The following is a 13,798-nucleotide window of genomic DNA, read 5'->3' as shown; positions in this document are numbered from 1 at the left end:
AATCAGAAGCTTTGAAAGTAATAGAGATATTTGATTTTATCGAAAACTTTCACCAACGGCAATGCCGCAGGGCGATTGAAATAGCTCTACTTGTTCTTCTAAAAGTCAAGCTAAAAAAATCAATGGAACATTAAAAATTTTAGACCGACTTTGCTACTGACATGAACTGAAGTGAATCTTTATGCCAAGTTACAGTAAAACACCAATCGCTTGCATGCAACACAAGGGGTTGAGCAAAATGCTCCAATTATCTCTGGTTTCCAGAGACCCGAACATAGGATATTTAAGATTGTTTCAAATTTTCACTGGCAGAAATGGTGATGCATAATTATAACACACTCATGAGATTTACTAGAAGTTATTAATTATGAAAGACATTCCAATATGCTACATGTATATCTAAATAACACATGTTTAGAAACTTATATTCATATTATCAAATCCAATTTTTTATTATTTTCTTTCATGTTTTTAAAAATCTTTACTCAATTTTCAAAGCATACTCAAACCTGTGATTTTTCGACTCCGTATGAAGATGTCATAATTATCTTCCACCTCTTGAAAAAAGAGGTTTGTATGTGTGCATTGTGTATGACCCCAAAGCAGCCTCTTGAGGTATGATAAAAATTGTTTCTAAAAACAGCTTACTTAATTTTTTCATTAGCAAAATGAGTCTTAAAGAATTTGCAAGATCTCAGTGCTAAACAAATTTACAATACACTTGACAATTTCAATAAACCATTCCTAGACAAATTTTTTCATATATTTCTCAATGTCCTACTGATATTCCGACTAGCCGACCATGAAGGTCCTGCATCACTCACCAAGATTTTATTCAGTTGAATATTCCATCCAAGTTTCATTGGACCAAACATATTACCTCTTGAGTATTAAGAGTAAAACTGTTTATGACACTAATTACGGATACAGGGCTATGACAATAGCACTTTTTACTTTATGCGTAGGTGAGCAAAAAATATCATTTATCCAGCATATTAATCCAGCATACATTTCATATCACAGTAAATATTTTCATTTTAAAATATGATTGTTTTTTAATTATTTTGCAAAAATCATCCAATATCTTCCTGCATCTTGTTATCTTGTGTTTGCACATCAACTGACTTCGGTGCTATGTATGAACCCATCCCAGCTGCTCTGTCAGCCTCGGCTTGTGTGTATGGCTCAACCTGGAGGGCTTTTATTCTGAAATTTTGATATCAACTTGTTTTACAAGTGTTGAAACAATAACTGGGCTATGTTTCCTGCTAAAACATAGCATTTATAATGACTGCAAAATTATTACAATTTTTAACACGATACTGTATAAGTGGATATGTTCGCCGGTCAAAACTTTTGCGAATTGCCGATTCCTGATGTTTTTGTGACCTGAAATATTCAGAAATCGCTGAAAACTGACGTGCCAAAGCTAAGTTTGTTTATCTTTACTCGACTATAATAATGCGTCTTGGTAAACGTTGACTATAATAATGCGTCTTGGTAAACGTTGACTATAATAATGCGTCTTGGTAAACGTCTCGGCGATATATGACCATTTTGTGTCGATTCGCCGTAAAACCCAACTCACTCACTCACTTGGTAAACGTAGAAATTTACGCTGGCTGATGGTTTTGCAAATTCCATAAATTCATGAACATTTTTACATTGCAAACTTTTCCACTTATACAGTACTGCTTAGAACAAGTATTTCCCGTAGACGGGAAATGTTATAACTAACTAATCCAGTAAAGGAATATGATTTATTGGACTATTTAACTATTTTCCTGTCCATCTGCCTGTCTGATCTGATGGCCTTGCCATATTTATGTGGGGAAGTTGCCATTAACAAGAAAACAACTCTAAATAACATCAGACAGAAATACAGTAACAAAGGTTCAGGCCTGGCAAACAACAGACAAGTTTTATATCATACTTGTACAGGTACATGTAGGATTTCATTTTGTAATTAAATTAACGAGCATCCAAGTTCAGAAAGTTATAACATCAAAATTTTCATATAATTTACTTGAAATAAATCAATCTGAAGTTGTGAACCGGTAGATTATTGTCTAGTGAGCAACACATCAGACACTTTTTAACAGACACTAATTATTATGAAATGAGATTGACTACATATACACCTAACGGTACTTACTGCTACATCCTGGAATATGTTTGTTTGTTTTGGTTTCAGTTATATAACAGAAGGCAATTAATCTACCAGTGTTCCTGGACTCTTTACCAGTACAAACCTGTTCCAGGCAAGTAAATGCCAACTTCTCCGCATGAATCAGTGGCAAATGAATGATTTCAGACCAAATCGCCACAGAGAACATACATCTCCCCCGAGAATCAAATTCACGACCCCATGATCCGTAGATCTACGCTCTCCCTATTTAGCCTGCTGCAGGCTATCCCGGAATATTACTTCTGAGAAATGGTAATTAAAAACACTAGAAAACAGAAATTCTAGTAAACGACTAGAAATAGAAATACTAGGAAAAGTAAATTCTGAATTACCAACCTTCTCTTGTGAGGCTTGCCTCTGAAATGTTCCTTTAACGCCTGCTCATTAATACAATATTTCCTGAAATAAAAAAAATATAATATCTACTATGACCAAAACTGTTCTATGTACAGACATAAGATTCAAAGACAAGGACAAGAGCTGTCAAGTGATCAATTAATAAAGGGGATAACAAAAAGCTCAACTATTTGAAAAAATTCAAAATGGTCTACTTAAAATCCGTGTATCACGGAAGTTAAAAATCTAACTAAAAAGCTGCCTCTGCTTAAACAAATCACATTTTTGACTTTTTTGGCTTTCATAAAAATGTTCTTTAACAAATATTGTGACAGCAAAAATACAGCATATCACACTGCTACTGTAGCCTGCTTACAAGTTCAGTGCAATGCTTATCCATATAGGTATGCATGTACTTGTAGCCATTACTTGCCATTATTAACACTTATGGTGACTTCCCTAGAAAAATGTTAATGATTCTAGTTGCAGGATAATGCAAGATACGAAACATGCTTCAATTCTTGAAGCTACCGGTACGCTTGTACTTAGGGATACAAGATGTAAAGAACCCATACAAGGGACACATAGCCAAACTAATGTTTACAGTAATTTAAGCTGTTCAGGTGGGGATCTAATTCAATCTTACTACTGGACAAATGCACCCATTCCATCCAGAACTCTGGTTCTACCAACTGTTTTTTTCCATCAAAATAAACTTATCACATCTAGTAAAGCACTATATTTTGCTGAAGGATGCACCACCATTTCAAAAAGAGTTAAAGTGTCTCCAATTTTTTTTATCAAAAATTGGTTCTGTAAACTAATTTTGCTACCAACTTACTTACATATGAAATTTTACAAGGTAAAACCAAGGTCCAAAAGATATTAATCTTCAAACATGTCTTTGAAACTATAGTAAAACAATGATCACTCGAAATCATAACTGGATGAACCAATGCTACAGTTATCCGGAGTTTTGAGTGGTTCAAACAGAAAATATAAAGAAAACAGCCGGGTACCATATGACTTGCTCAAATCAGCCTTGATACTTGAGCCATTGATCCTATTGTGGGTTTCATTTAATCATTATCGGAAATAGGCGAAAATTGCAGAAACTGAGTATTGAAGGGTCAGGTGCTCTCCTATTAATTCAGAACTTTATTTTCTACAGGAAAGTAGCCCTACAGCAAGGGGAAATCCCAGCCCCTGGCTTTTAATGAAACCCCTGTCTGGTAAGCTGTGTTCCACTGTATATGGGAAGCATTTTTGCAATACTTACGCACAATGAATACAATAGAACTGTCCAGCACCGGGTCGATCATAGTCAATTTCTTGATTCAACAGCTTCTGTGCTTTGTCTGGTTTCATATCTTCATGAATCTGATCATGGTCTTTTGTTTTACGTTTAGTTCTGTACTTCTCCTTCAGTGGCTTATCTCCCTTGTGTTGCTTCTTCCTTGCATATCTCCCCATTATTATGCTGTATCTAACGGCACCTGAAATGTATATTTTCTTTCAAAAAGAGATGTTACCATTTAAATGAAAGTATTCAAAATTAATCACCAATTCAGATCTCTATTTGTATATTTAACTACTGTAAAATCACCAACATTCATCAAAAACAAATTTTTCATTGAGTTCACGGATTTGTCAATCCAGGAAATTCAATCCCATTCAAAGCTTGAAATTCTCAAATTCCTATCCACATGAAATGAAATAATTTTTTGAGATGCATGAGACACAAAGTTTTAGTCTCTTTTTATGCATATTTTTGACAAAGTAAAGGGCCACAACTCTGGTCTGGCAGAGTGAAATCCCAATTAAAATACCAGTTGCATAACTTTATGTGCTGAATGACTATCCAGTTATGGTACAGTGTGAGGTTTGATGACCCTGTGTCAAATACTTCTTGAAATATGCACAATATTTTTTTTAACTTCAGTGTTTTTAGCACTACCTTTACAAAGAGAAACTAAATAATAAAGTCATTTTCTGTATTGAGAGCAGCTGAAATCAGTAGTTGGGTGTTACATGTTCTTGCACTTTTTATAAACAGAGAAACTAAAATATAAAGATAAAAATTCCAGCTGTTATTGCCCACACAAATGGAAACTAAAATTAAAGAAAGGCAGATTCTACACAAAAAAAAACTAAATGATATCGAAAGAATTTTTTATTGCAACTGTACCAACACATGGAAACTGAAATTAAAGAATAGCACTTGATACAACACAACTGAAATAAATATAAAAAGCTTAAATCTATGAAATATAAAGATTCCATTATCCTCTGTTTGTGTCTTCTCCTTAGTCAGTGATGTCTGGTGTGCTGATTGCATTTTGAGTAGCTGAATAAAACATGTTTAAGGCACCAGTACATTTTCACAAGGAATGTGTAACGTCATATGAGCCGTGCCATGAGAAAACCAACATAGTGGCTTTGCGACCAGCATGGATCCAGACCAGCCTGCGCATCCGCGCAGTCTGGTCAGGATCCATGCTGTTCGCTTTTAAAGCCTATTGGGATTGGAGAAACCGTTAGCGAACAGCATGGATCCTGACCAGACTGCGCGGATGCGCAGGCTGGTCTGGATCCATGCTGGTCGCAAAGCCACTATGTTGGTTTTCCCATGGCGCGGCTCATATATGCTTGGGTTGTTCCAGCACAGGCTAAACTGAAAGGTAGTGTCTATAGTGCAGGCTAAGGATGTATGCCACCTTATTTGAGTTTTCTATTTAAATTAAAACTTTAATATATATATACAACTTGCTGCTGTAGGACTGCTACCTTAAATATTAGAATTACTACCTTAAAATATAGTAACAAATTGCTGCCATAAAGCTGCTACCTTAAAAATAAAACAACTAGTTTTATAACCCCGAAGGCACATGTGAAGCTTCAGTTCAATATCTGCATTAGTTTTGGAGATAGTAACTCGCATGTAAAACTTTAACCAAAATTTTCTAAGTCTAAAAGGGGGCATAATTTGCTCAAAATACATGTCAGAGTTATGGGACTTGACCCAGTGAGGTTGGTAATTGACCTAGAAAAAGAATAAATAAGTTTCAAAGCTATATGCCTTTTGGTAATAGCTGTATGTACTTGCAAGCAAAACTTTAACCAGGATTTTCTAAGTCCAAAAGGGGGCATAATTTGCCCAAAATACATGTCAGAGTTATGGGACTTGATTCTATCAACTAGTTTTATAACCCCGAAGACACATGTGAAGTTTCAATTCAATATCTGTAGTAGTTTTGGAGATAGTAACTTGCATGTAAAACTTTAACCAGGATTTTCTAAGTTCAAAAGGGGGCATAATTTGCCCAAAATACATGTCAGAGTTATGGGACTTGACCCAGTGAGGTAGGTCATTGATCTAGAAAAAGAAAAAATAAGTTTCAAATCTATATGCCTTTAATTGATGGCTGTATGTACTTGCATGCAAAAACTTAACCAAGGTGTGACGCCGACGCCGACGCCAGGGTGAGTAGAATAGCTAGACTATTCTTCGAATAGTCGAGCTAAAAATTATCCATACTTCATTTGAATGTTTGGACATGGCTACTTAGTGGTTACATTTAATTTGGAATATTTGAATAGCATTTTTCTGCATGCTAGTTCATTCATTTCATTATATACTGCTTGATGTTGCGTGACTCATGAATACAGCAGCAAAGAACACTTTTTATAAGAGCCACGCCAACCCATACACAAACAGAGGCAGTCAGTTGTTTTCACGCTGTCCGTCCTATTATTTGGACTAGGGTCTTGTAGCCTCAATGTAGGGGGATATTAAGCAACACCTGAAAATGTCAGATTTTTTTCAGGTTTGTATCAGGGGTCTTATGGTGGGGAGGGGGCGGAAGGTTTTTTCACCCCAAGACACCCAAAGAAACCCCAAAACACCCAAAGACACCTAGAATATTAATTTATTTGTATCATTTATTAAATATATATATTAAGACATGTTTATACAGATAACATAACCTTTAGAATAGGTTTGTTCAAGGAAATACATCTAAGAACATCAGCTGAAACGAAATTGTTATCAATGGGAGGCAAAGCCGACATTAATACTATGTGAATTACATATTGAGTTGTTTCCCTTGGATATGGTCATCCTGCGAATGCCTGATGCCTTTACAGTTAAAAACATTTTTTTTTTGCTCAAATTTACTAACAAATTTTACAAACACAGTAACTTTTGAATAGAAGGGAAATAACTGGATCGGAATGTAATAATTACATTTATATAAGCTTTTGGATTGTTCCCCTTGAATTATTATGTTCTACAGTTTCCGTTTCTACGATTAAAAATAAATGAAAATTATCACCATTTATTCAGGGGCGGCGAAATCTGATTTCCACTTGCTTGTCCATTTTTGTCATTTGCTATTTTTTACTTGTCCGCATAATAGTTATATAGTAAATTCTGGTCAAATTTCACTTGTCCGTACAGGCTTTGGGACAACCTGGGCAATACGGACAATTGAATTTGCTGCCCCTGATTTATTCAAAACATGTTATTATTTTGATACTAAACAATAGGATAATTATTGTTTTTTTAGGTGTCTTGGGGTGAAAAGACCCTCCCAGGAGGGGGTGATCAATCAATGATACTGCCACCTGTGAACTGCTCAATTTCACAATAATTAAGCAGGCTGGTAACATTGCCCGATCGGGCTTTTGACATAAAAACTAATATTTCTTGAAAAATAATGAAGATATTTCCTTCAAACTTGGTCCATTTATTAAGCATAACATATGATACAAATTAGAATAAAAATAACTTGGTTGCCTTCAGTTTTGGAAGAATTATTTCCCCTTTTCATATTTTTATGATGCATAATTTTTGAAGTCCAAAAAAAATATGTTTGAATGCAATGTTTAAAACAGAAAAACAAAACAAGGATGTTGAGTACACTGGAACTACTAATTCTACAGCAACGCCGTCAGTCAAACCGACTGATCCTCCTATTCAAGGTGGCTGAGGGTCTGGTGCCAGCACTACCACCATCGGAATACCTGCATCCGGCGAAACACAGGTCAGAGAGATGGCCTGTTCGCACCAGCTGGTTCATTTGAACCAGGCTGGTCCAATTGACCCATAACAAGACATGTACACATGGGCCAAATTGTGATGAAAAACTTGTAAAAATATGTGATTAGAAACACATTCGCAATCTTGTTTTGACGTGGACGCTTACTTCTGAGCATGAACTGCATGCTCAGACAAGCTACATAGGCTGCATTGACTAGATTTTTGCCGCAGAACAAAGATAAAATGGAACAAATTTAGAACTGTCAAAAAAGCAGGAGTTATTTGCATCAAATTTACGGTATTTTTCAACTTTTATACATTATTTTGCCGTGCTTTATCAGTTCGCCGCCATTTTGCAATTTTCCCAGCTGTATTATGATCATGTGAATGAAAGTAGCCATTTGATGCAGGTGAAACTGAAAATAGTATAAAGGGAGACAAATGTTGCAGTATTTAAGTTACGGATGCAGGGAGATACGAATATACGGCTGCTTCTCAAATCAGCGGAAGTTAGTGTGCTTTCTTTCTCCTTTATCTCTTGGATTTTACAAATGGCCGAAATTAAGATTTTCCAACAGCTACATTATTCTTTTTTAACAATTTTGTAAAATTTATGGTGACCTAATTGTACAAAATAATGTACTTGTTTGCAAAGCGATTCGCAGGTTGTTGTTAGTGTCAAATTCATTGAAATTTAGTTACATTGCATGAGTAAAAGTCCAATAAATCATAAATATCCATACCATGATGCGAATATCAACAATGATTGTAAGTCTTCTTCTAAAACCAGAAAAACGTGTTATATAATATATTTTATAAGAAAGTAAAGGCGAGACGAAACAAGGAGAAATCTATGTTAATTAATAAACTCGCCACTACATCAAAACATGTTGTTTTTCTCACGAAGCGCACATAAAACACCCAGGGGTCTAGCTAGGTCCAAATTTTTGGGAAAAGTCACTTCTCCCTCAAGCTGATTTAGGGAGAAGTGGGGAGACTTTAGGGAGAAGTGGGAAGACTTTTTCTACCGCAATATGATGTTGAGTGATTCGAAAGGTGGCTGTAAATTTTCTTGTTTCTTGATAAAAAAACATTGATGTGATCATTCATTTTCTTAGTTAGATCATTTCCCATACAGTGGTAATCCTTTCGTTACAAAATTCTGAAAAAAAATAGTTTTCAAAATTCAAGCCGATGCTGTAAATGTAACCTGCCGAATTTTGGTTATATCTTACATGAAGTGTTTATTATTAACACCGAGCAAAGAAGTAGAAGTGTATTTATTTTTATAGCTCTTTGCACCGAGTTATTCACCAAGGAATGTCAGTATCTCACTCGAATTATAAAACTGAAAGTAAAATGTCTAAACTAGAAATACATAAATTCAAATAAATTCATCAATGGAAGTCAATTTAACGTAGTTAATACATTACATGTCGTTCTTTTATCATAGATAACAAATATTTGTGTACCATATTCCAATTAATCGCATGGTTAATCAGCAGTTTCTTTAATAAAACATTGTGTTGTTTTTGTTTTTTTTTGCACTCGAACATGTTGACAATTAACGCGAAGTGTCAAAGACATAAACGCGGCACTGATTGGCTTAACACAATAGACTCTGGTGTACCGGATAATTTGATTCGCTTTCACACTTCTCGGGAAAATCTCGCAAGTACCTGAGGTAGGTGGAGCTTAAATTATGCTACCGGCGTGTGTTTGTGTATTCGACACTCATTTATGACACCGTGCAAATTGTCAACAGTCCGGGTAGCAGTAATTAGTGAGTGCGGAAATCAAAGAAAATCGGGCGACTTGCATTTCCCTTTGAGGTTAGATTTGAGCGAAGTTTAAAGTTCTAGAGCGCCTATTTCGCTCAAGTCGCCCACTCGCGAGAGCCCTGATTTTAACGCCCTTAAAACATTGGTCCAGGTCATATAAGTGTCATTAGAAACACAGGTTAGAAAAACATGTCACTGCTACACACGAAGTACATAAAATGCCCACTAAACAATTTAGCCAGGTCATGAAGTGTTAAAATGCAGTATATTGATCAACATCAGGTGTAACTTTGAGTGACTTACCGGTTTATGTAAATGAGATATGCTACTGATCTGTATAAATACGAAACAAAGTTGTACAGTGTCAGAGTGAGAGGCAGAGCGGCCTGAGAACGACAAGTCGAAAGGTGGAAGGCCACATTATGTTAAATTAAGTTTGTTAGCTCTGTCAGTTAGAAGATATACTACTGGTTATGGAAAATAAATTAGTTAGATACAAAAACAGTGTCTTAAGTTATTTATCCAGAGGACTTAAGGAGCGGCTACGCTACACTAGCCTAGTTCAAAAAGGCCATCTCTGTGACCTGAAACAGAGAAGGCACATTAAAATTAAGAAATTTACAGACTGCGAGTCAAAAAACGTTCTTGAAAAACAAGTAATAAATAATTCATGTGGCTTTCTGGTTAAACATTGTAAAACTGAGCAATTACGCAACTCTTTCTTTGTGAAAAGGACACAGGATTGGAACCATCTCATATGGAAGATCAAATACAGTTGGTTGGTCAGTTCTGGATCATAGGGGTTCCGGATCACAGCACTGTTTATACACTTACATGACGATGATAATCATTTAGTTCTTAGCATGAATTTTTGCTTCAATATGAGAAATAACATACCAAAATATAAGTTTTACAGATCGCTGGAATGCGAAGAAAATTCGTATTTTTTTAATCCATGTGATCTGGAACTCACGCAACAGGGACGCAACACAATCGAGAAACCATTTTTAAACAAGAAAATATTTTTATCTTTCAAGTCTGTCAAAATGTAATGATTAGGTTGGATGATAGAAAACAATCATCATTTCACAGGTGTCACAGTGCATCTAAGTTTTACTCTAAAATGATTAAAGACTGACCAAAATGATCCAAAACTGACCGAGGTGGGGACACCAATGTTGCTCCTGCAGAATAATTATTTACTTCAAACCAAATGTGGTAATTTAAAAAGCAAAAGGATTTTCCTTTCTCTCTGTGCAAAAATTTGTTTTAAAAGATATATTTCCGAAGCTCTATAACAAATAAAGATTGATCCAGAACTGACCAATCGACTGTAGTGTGCGCAGACAGTACAGGGCTTTAAGTCAGCCCTCCATTATTACTAGCGCTTCCTCCCGGTGTTCTATACCGAAACTGGTCCTACACCTAGAGCATACAGATACAAAGCCCGATCGGGCAATGTTACCAGCCTGTTTAGTATCCGAATAATGCTATGTCCGAGGATATCAACAGTTGACATTTTGTCAGTGTCACATAGGACAGTTAATTCTCTCTAGTATACTTAATTAAATTACAAACGTCTTCTTTAAAAGAGAATCTGACTGATCAAAGGCTTTAAGCGACATGAAAATACCAACCGAGACAGAATGTAGCACACGTGTTGTTGTAGGGGTCTCCCTTTTAGCTATCCGTGGAAGCTATCGGTGACAAGGTATAAATACACTAAATCATAGTAAAATGTGGAAATTACTCCCCTTGATCCATCTTCCGCGTGGAGGTTACTAGGTAAACAGTAACAACAACAACAAAACGTCAAATGGAACCGAATACAACAGATTGCAGCAGTTAAGGCTGCAAAACCAACAGCAGATTCGCTGCCAATAAGACATCCAAAAACTTTGGACAACCCAGGTTCGTACTATCATGACAATCCTATTAAAAACCAAGGCATGGCGTGGCCCGGAGTTCAACCCATGCCCAGGTCTGGTAGCGTTGACATTCCCGCATTGAGTGCCACGCACGCATCAGGTCCCAGAAAAGTCACAAATTAGCTATATAACTCAATCTAGCTATATATAGCTATAAAAATCATATAAAACCCAATAACAATTGTTTAACATATGGTGAAAAATATTAAACGTAAAAATAATTATTATCCCATAATCCATGTGGTTTATGAGACAGAAGACAATCACCAGAATGGAGATCTATGCATTTTAAGTTTTCAATACATGTGTCTATTTGCGATTAGTCATAATCTGATTCCTATGAGGTACGGATCCGTACCTCTAAGACAAGACTGTTAGGTTTTCTAGGGTACGGACCTCCGTATTTTATAGAGATTAAGGGTAATTTCAAATTTGGTGAAAACGAAATAACAAATAACACTTCATCAGAATTCACCTAAACTTGGATCAAAATGGTTACAGATTAACAACGCAATCGTTTTTTTTACATTTTCCTTCGACGTAAATAACCGAGGAACACCAAATAAATCACGAGATAAGAACTGGCAGAAAAAAAGGTATAAGATTAACAAAATAATATTAAATATGAATGGGGAATAAAACTATTTTTAATTGATAATTATTCTAGACTGTAGTGCATTTATGTTTTTCACGACATTTGGGTAGCCGTTACAAGATACAAGGGACGTTTTCACAAACATTGCATTACTTAATGTCGCTTAATTGAATATTAAACAAACAGTTTTTCCGTGCGTTATCAATATACCTTGTTTAAACTAACAAAAAACATAGGTGCACGTTTTTATGCCTAATTTTTTTATTTTCTTATTTTTTTGCTAAATTTCAAAATAAGGGATAGATAAATTCATCAATCTAGCTGTTAGTCCAACAATATATTTGGCAACAAACTAATCATAGGATCAGTGTATTCATTTGGAGATGATCCACGGTTATTTATGATAAAGAAGAAGGTAAACACTCGGTAAACGCCTGGTATCTCTAAACCCATTATTAGATCCACGTTTTAAAGTGAAGACTTGTAAAGCCCTTACATGTTATTCATTTTCAACAAAATTTAACATATAAATAACACCAAAATCTCTAGAAAAAGGAGGTCCATAACCCTATGACACTTCCAATCGCAAAATACTGCAACAGTGTATGAAAATGTGATTACAAAAGATTCTTGGATTTGTTTATTTGTCTTTCATCTCTAAACCCTTGGACGGAATTAAGAACCATTTTGCATCTTGTTTTCACATATTTTGCATTATTGGTATTGGTACTGTTTTATAGCTACTTCTAGCTAGATTTATGCAATATAGCTTAATTTGTGACTTACCTGTGGACCTGCTGCCCATTGAATGTATGCTATTAAACCAATGTTTAAACCTAATCCCAACCTTTTTAGTCACTATATAGTTATGCTCAATACGTGCATACATCCAATAGGGGCATTTAATGTTGACTGTCCCCCGTAGCAGGTAGTCCAAATAATAATCAGAAGGTAGAATCGTCTACCTGAGGGTCTCATTAAGTAGACAAAGGATCCGGTAACTTAACGGATTGAAAAAAAATACATAAAGTGATGTAATAAAATCTGTGCCGATGTACGTATGTGACTAAAATACTCACATATAGAAGCATGTGTCGTTAAAATTTTCACACGGCAATTAATCTGACAAATACATCCATTATAGAAGCACGCATATGAAGATGTAGTGACCAATGATAACTCAATGCAGAAGCATGCATTGATTAATAATATCACGAAGCTTATCTGTGACGATGTAAGTGACGAAAAAATACAGGAGAAGCATGCGTTGTTAACATTCACATGGCTATATGTGTGGATATAAGTGATCAAATATACCATTATAAAGCACGAAACAGATGATTTTTTTTCACAAAGCTATCTGTGACGATGTATGTGACAAAATAAACACATTGACAATCATGCACTGAAGATTTATCCCGTGGCTATCTGTGAACAATGGTATGTGAACAACTATACACCAATAAATAAACATCACTGGATGATATTTCAAGGTAGCAACTGTGACGAATATGTGACTAAAAATACTCTCCATAAAAGCATGAGCGTTGTCTACATTTCACGCGCAATCTGTGATGATGTATGTGCCAAATATACTCATTCTAGAAGCATGCACTGATATTTCATTCGGCTATCTGTGACTTTATAGAATTATGCAGTGACAATATTTCACTTAGGTATCTGAAGAATTTTGATGATTACTCCGTTAATCGGATCCGAATCGATATTATGTGAAACCGGTTTCAAATTATTTTGCAAAACTGCAAATCGCTCTCAAACAATAACATCGCATATTGAACCTTTATCTTCTTAAAATTCTTTGACCAGTAATTATACATAACAGTATATTTCCGCTAAAACACAATAGACTTTAACAAAATCAATAGTCTTAGAATTTGCTAAACATGGTATAATCTAAAAAATAAAATA

The 13,798-nt window shown here is 35.3% G+C and overlaps 1 protein-coding gene across 1 annotated transcript; it reads right to left on the bottom strand.

The window, feature by feature from the left end:
- Positions 1–342: 342 nt before the first annotated feature.
- On the bottom strand, positions 343–11,025 carry LOC123551139 (zinc finger protein 593-like). The gene is made up of 4 exons (XM_045339857.2): positions 10,984–11,025; positions 3,804–4,020; positions 2,525–2,587; positions 343–1,206 (listed from the first exon to the last, which is right to left on the bottom strand). The coding sequence occupies exons 2-4, from the start codon at positions 3,995–3,997 to the stop codon at positions 1,074–1,076; spliced, it is 390 nt and encodes a 129-aa protein (XP_045195792.2). The 5' UTR covers positions 3,998–4,020; positions 10,984–11,025; the 3' UTR covers positions 343–1,073.
- Between the last annotated feature and the right edge of the window lie 2,773 nt (positions 11,026–13,798).

The sequence above is a fragment of the Mercenaria mercenaria genome, chromosome 4 (genome assembly GCF_021730395.1).
Source record: "Mercenaria mercenaria strain notata chromosome 4, MADL_Memer_1, whole genome shotgun sequence".
Taxonomy (NCBI): domain Eukaryota; kingdom Metazoa; phylum Mollusca; class Bivalvia; order Venerida; family Veneridae; genus Mercenaria; species Mercenaria mercenaria.
This window is presented reverse-complemented; position numbering and strand designations above follow the sequence as displayed.

What these genes read in the sequence shown, in the direction of transcription:
- LOC123551139 (XM_045339857.2), bottom strand. Translation starts at nt 3,997, where the DNA reads ATGGGGAGATATGCAAGGAAGAAGCAACACAAGGGAGATAAGCCACTG. An exon ending in TTCTATTGTATTCATTGTGC is followed by an intron (nt 2,588 to 3,803) that starts GTAAGTATTGCA and finishes TTTTTATTTCAG; the next exon opens with GAAATATTGTATTAATGAGC. An exon ending in GGCAAGCCTCACAAGAGAAG is followed by an intron (nt 1,207 to 2,524) that starts GTTGGTAATTCA and finishes TCAAAATTTCAG; the next exon opens with AATAAAAGCCCTCCAGGTTG.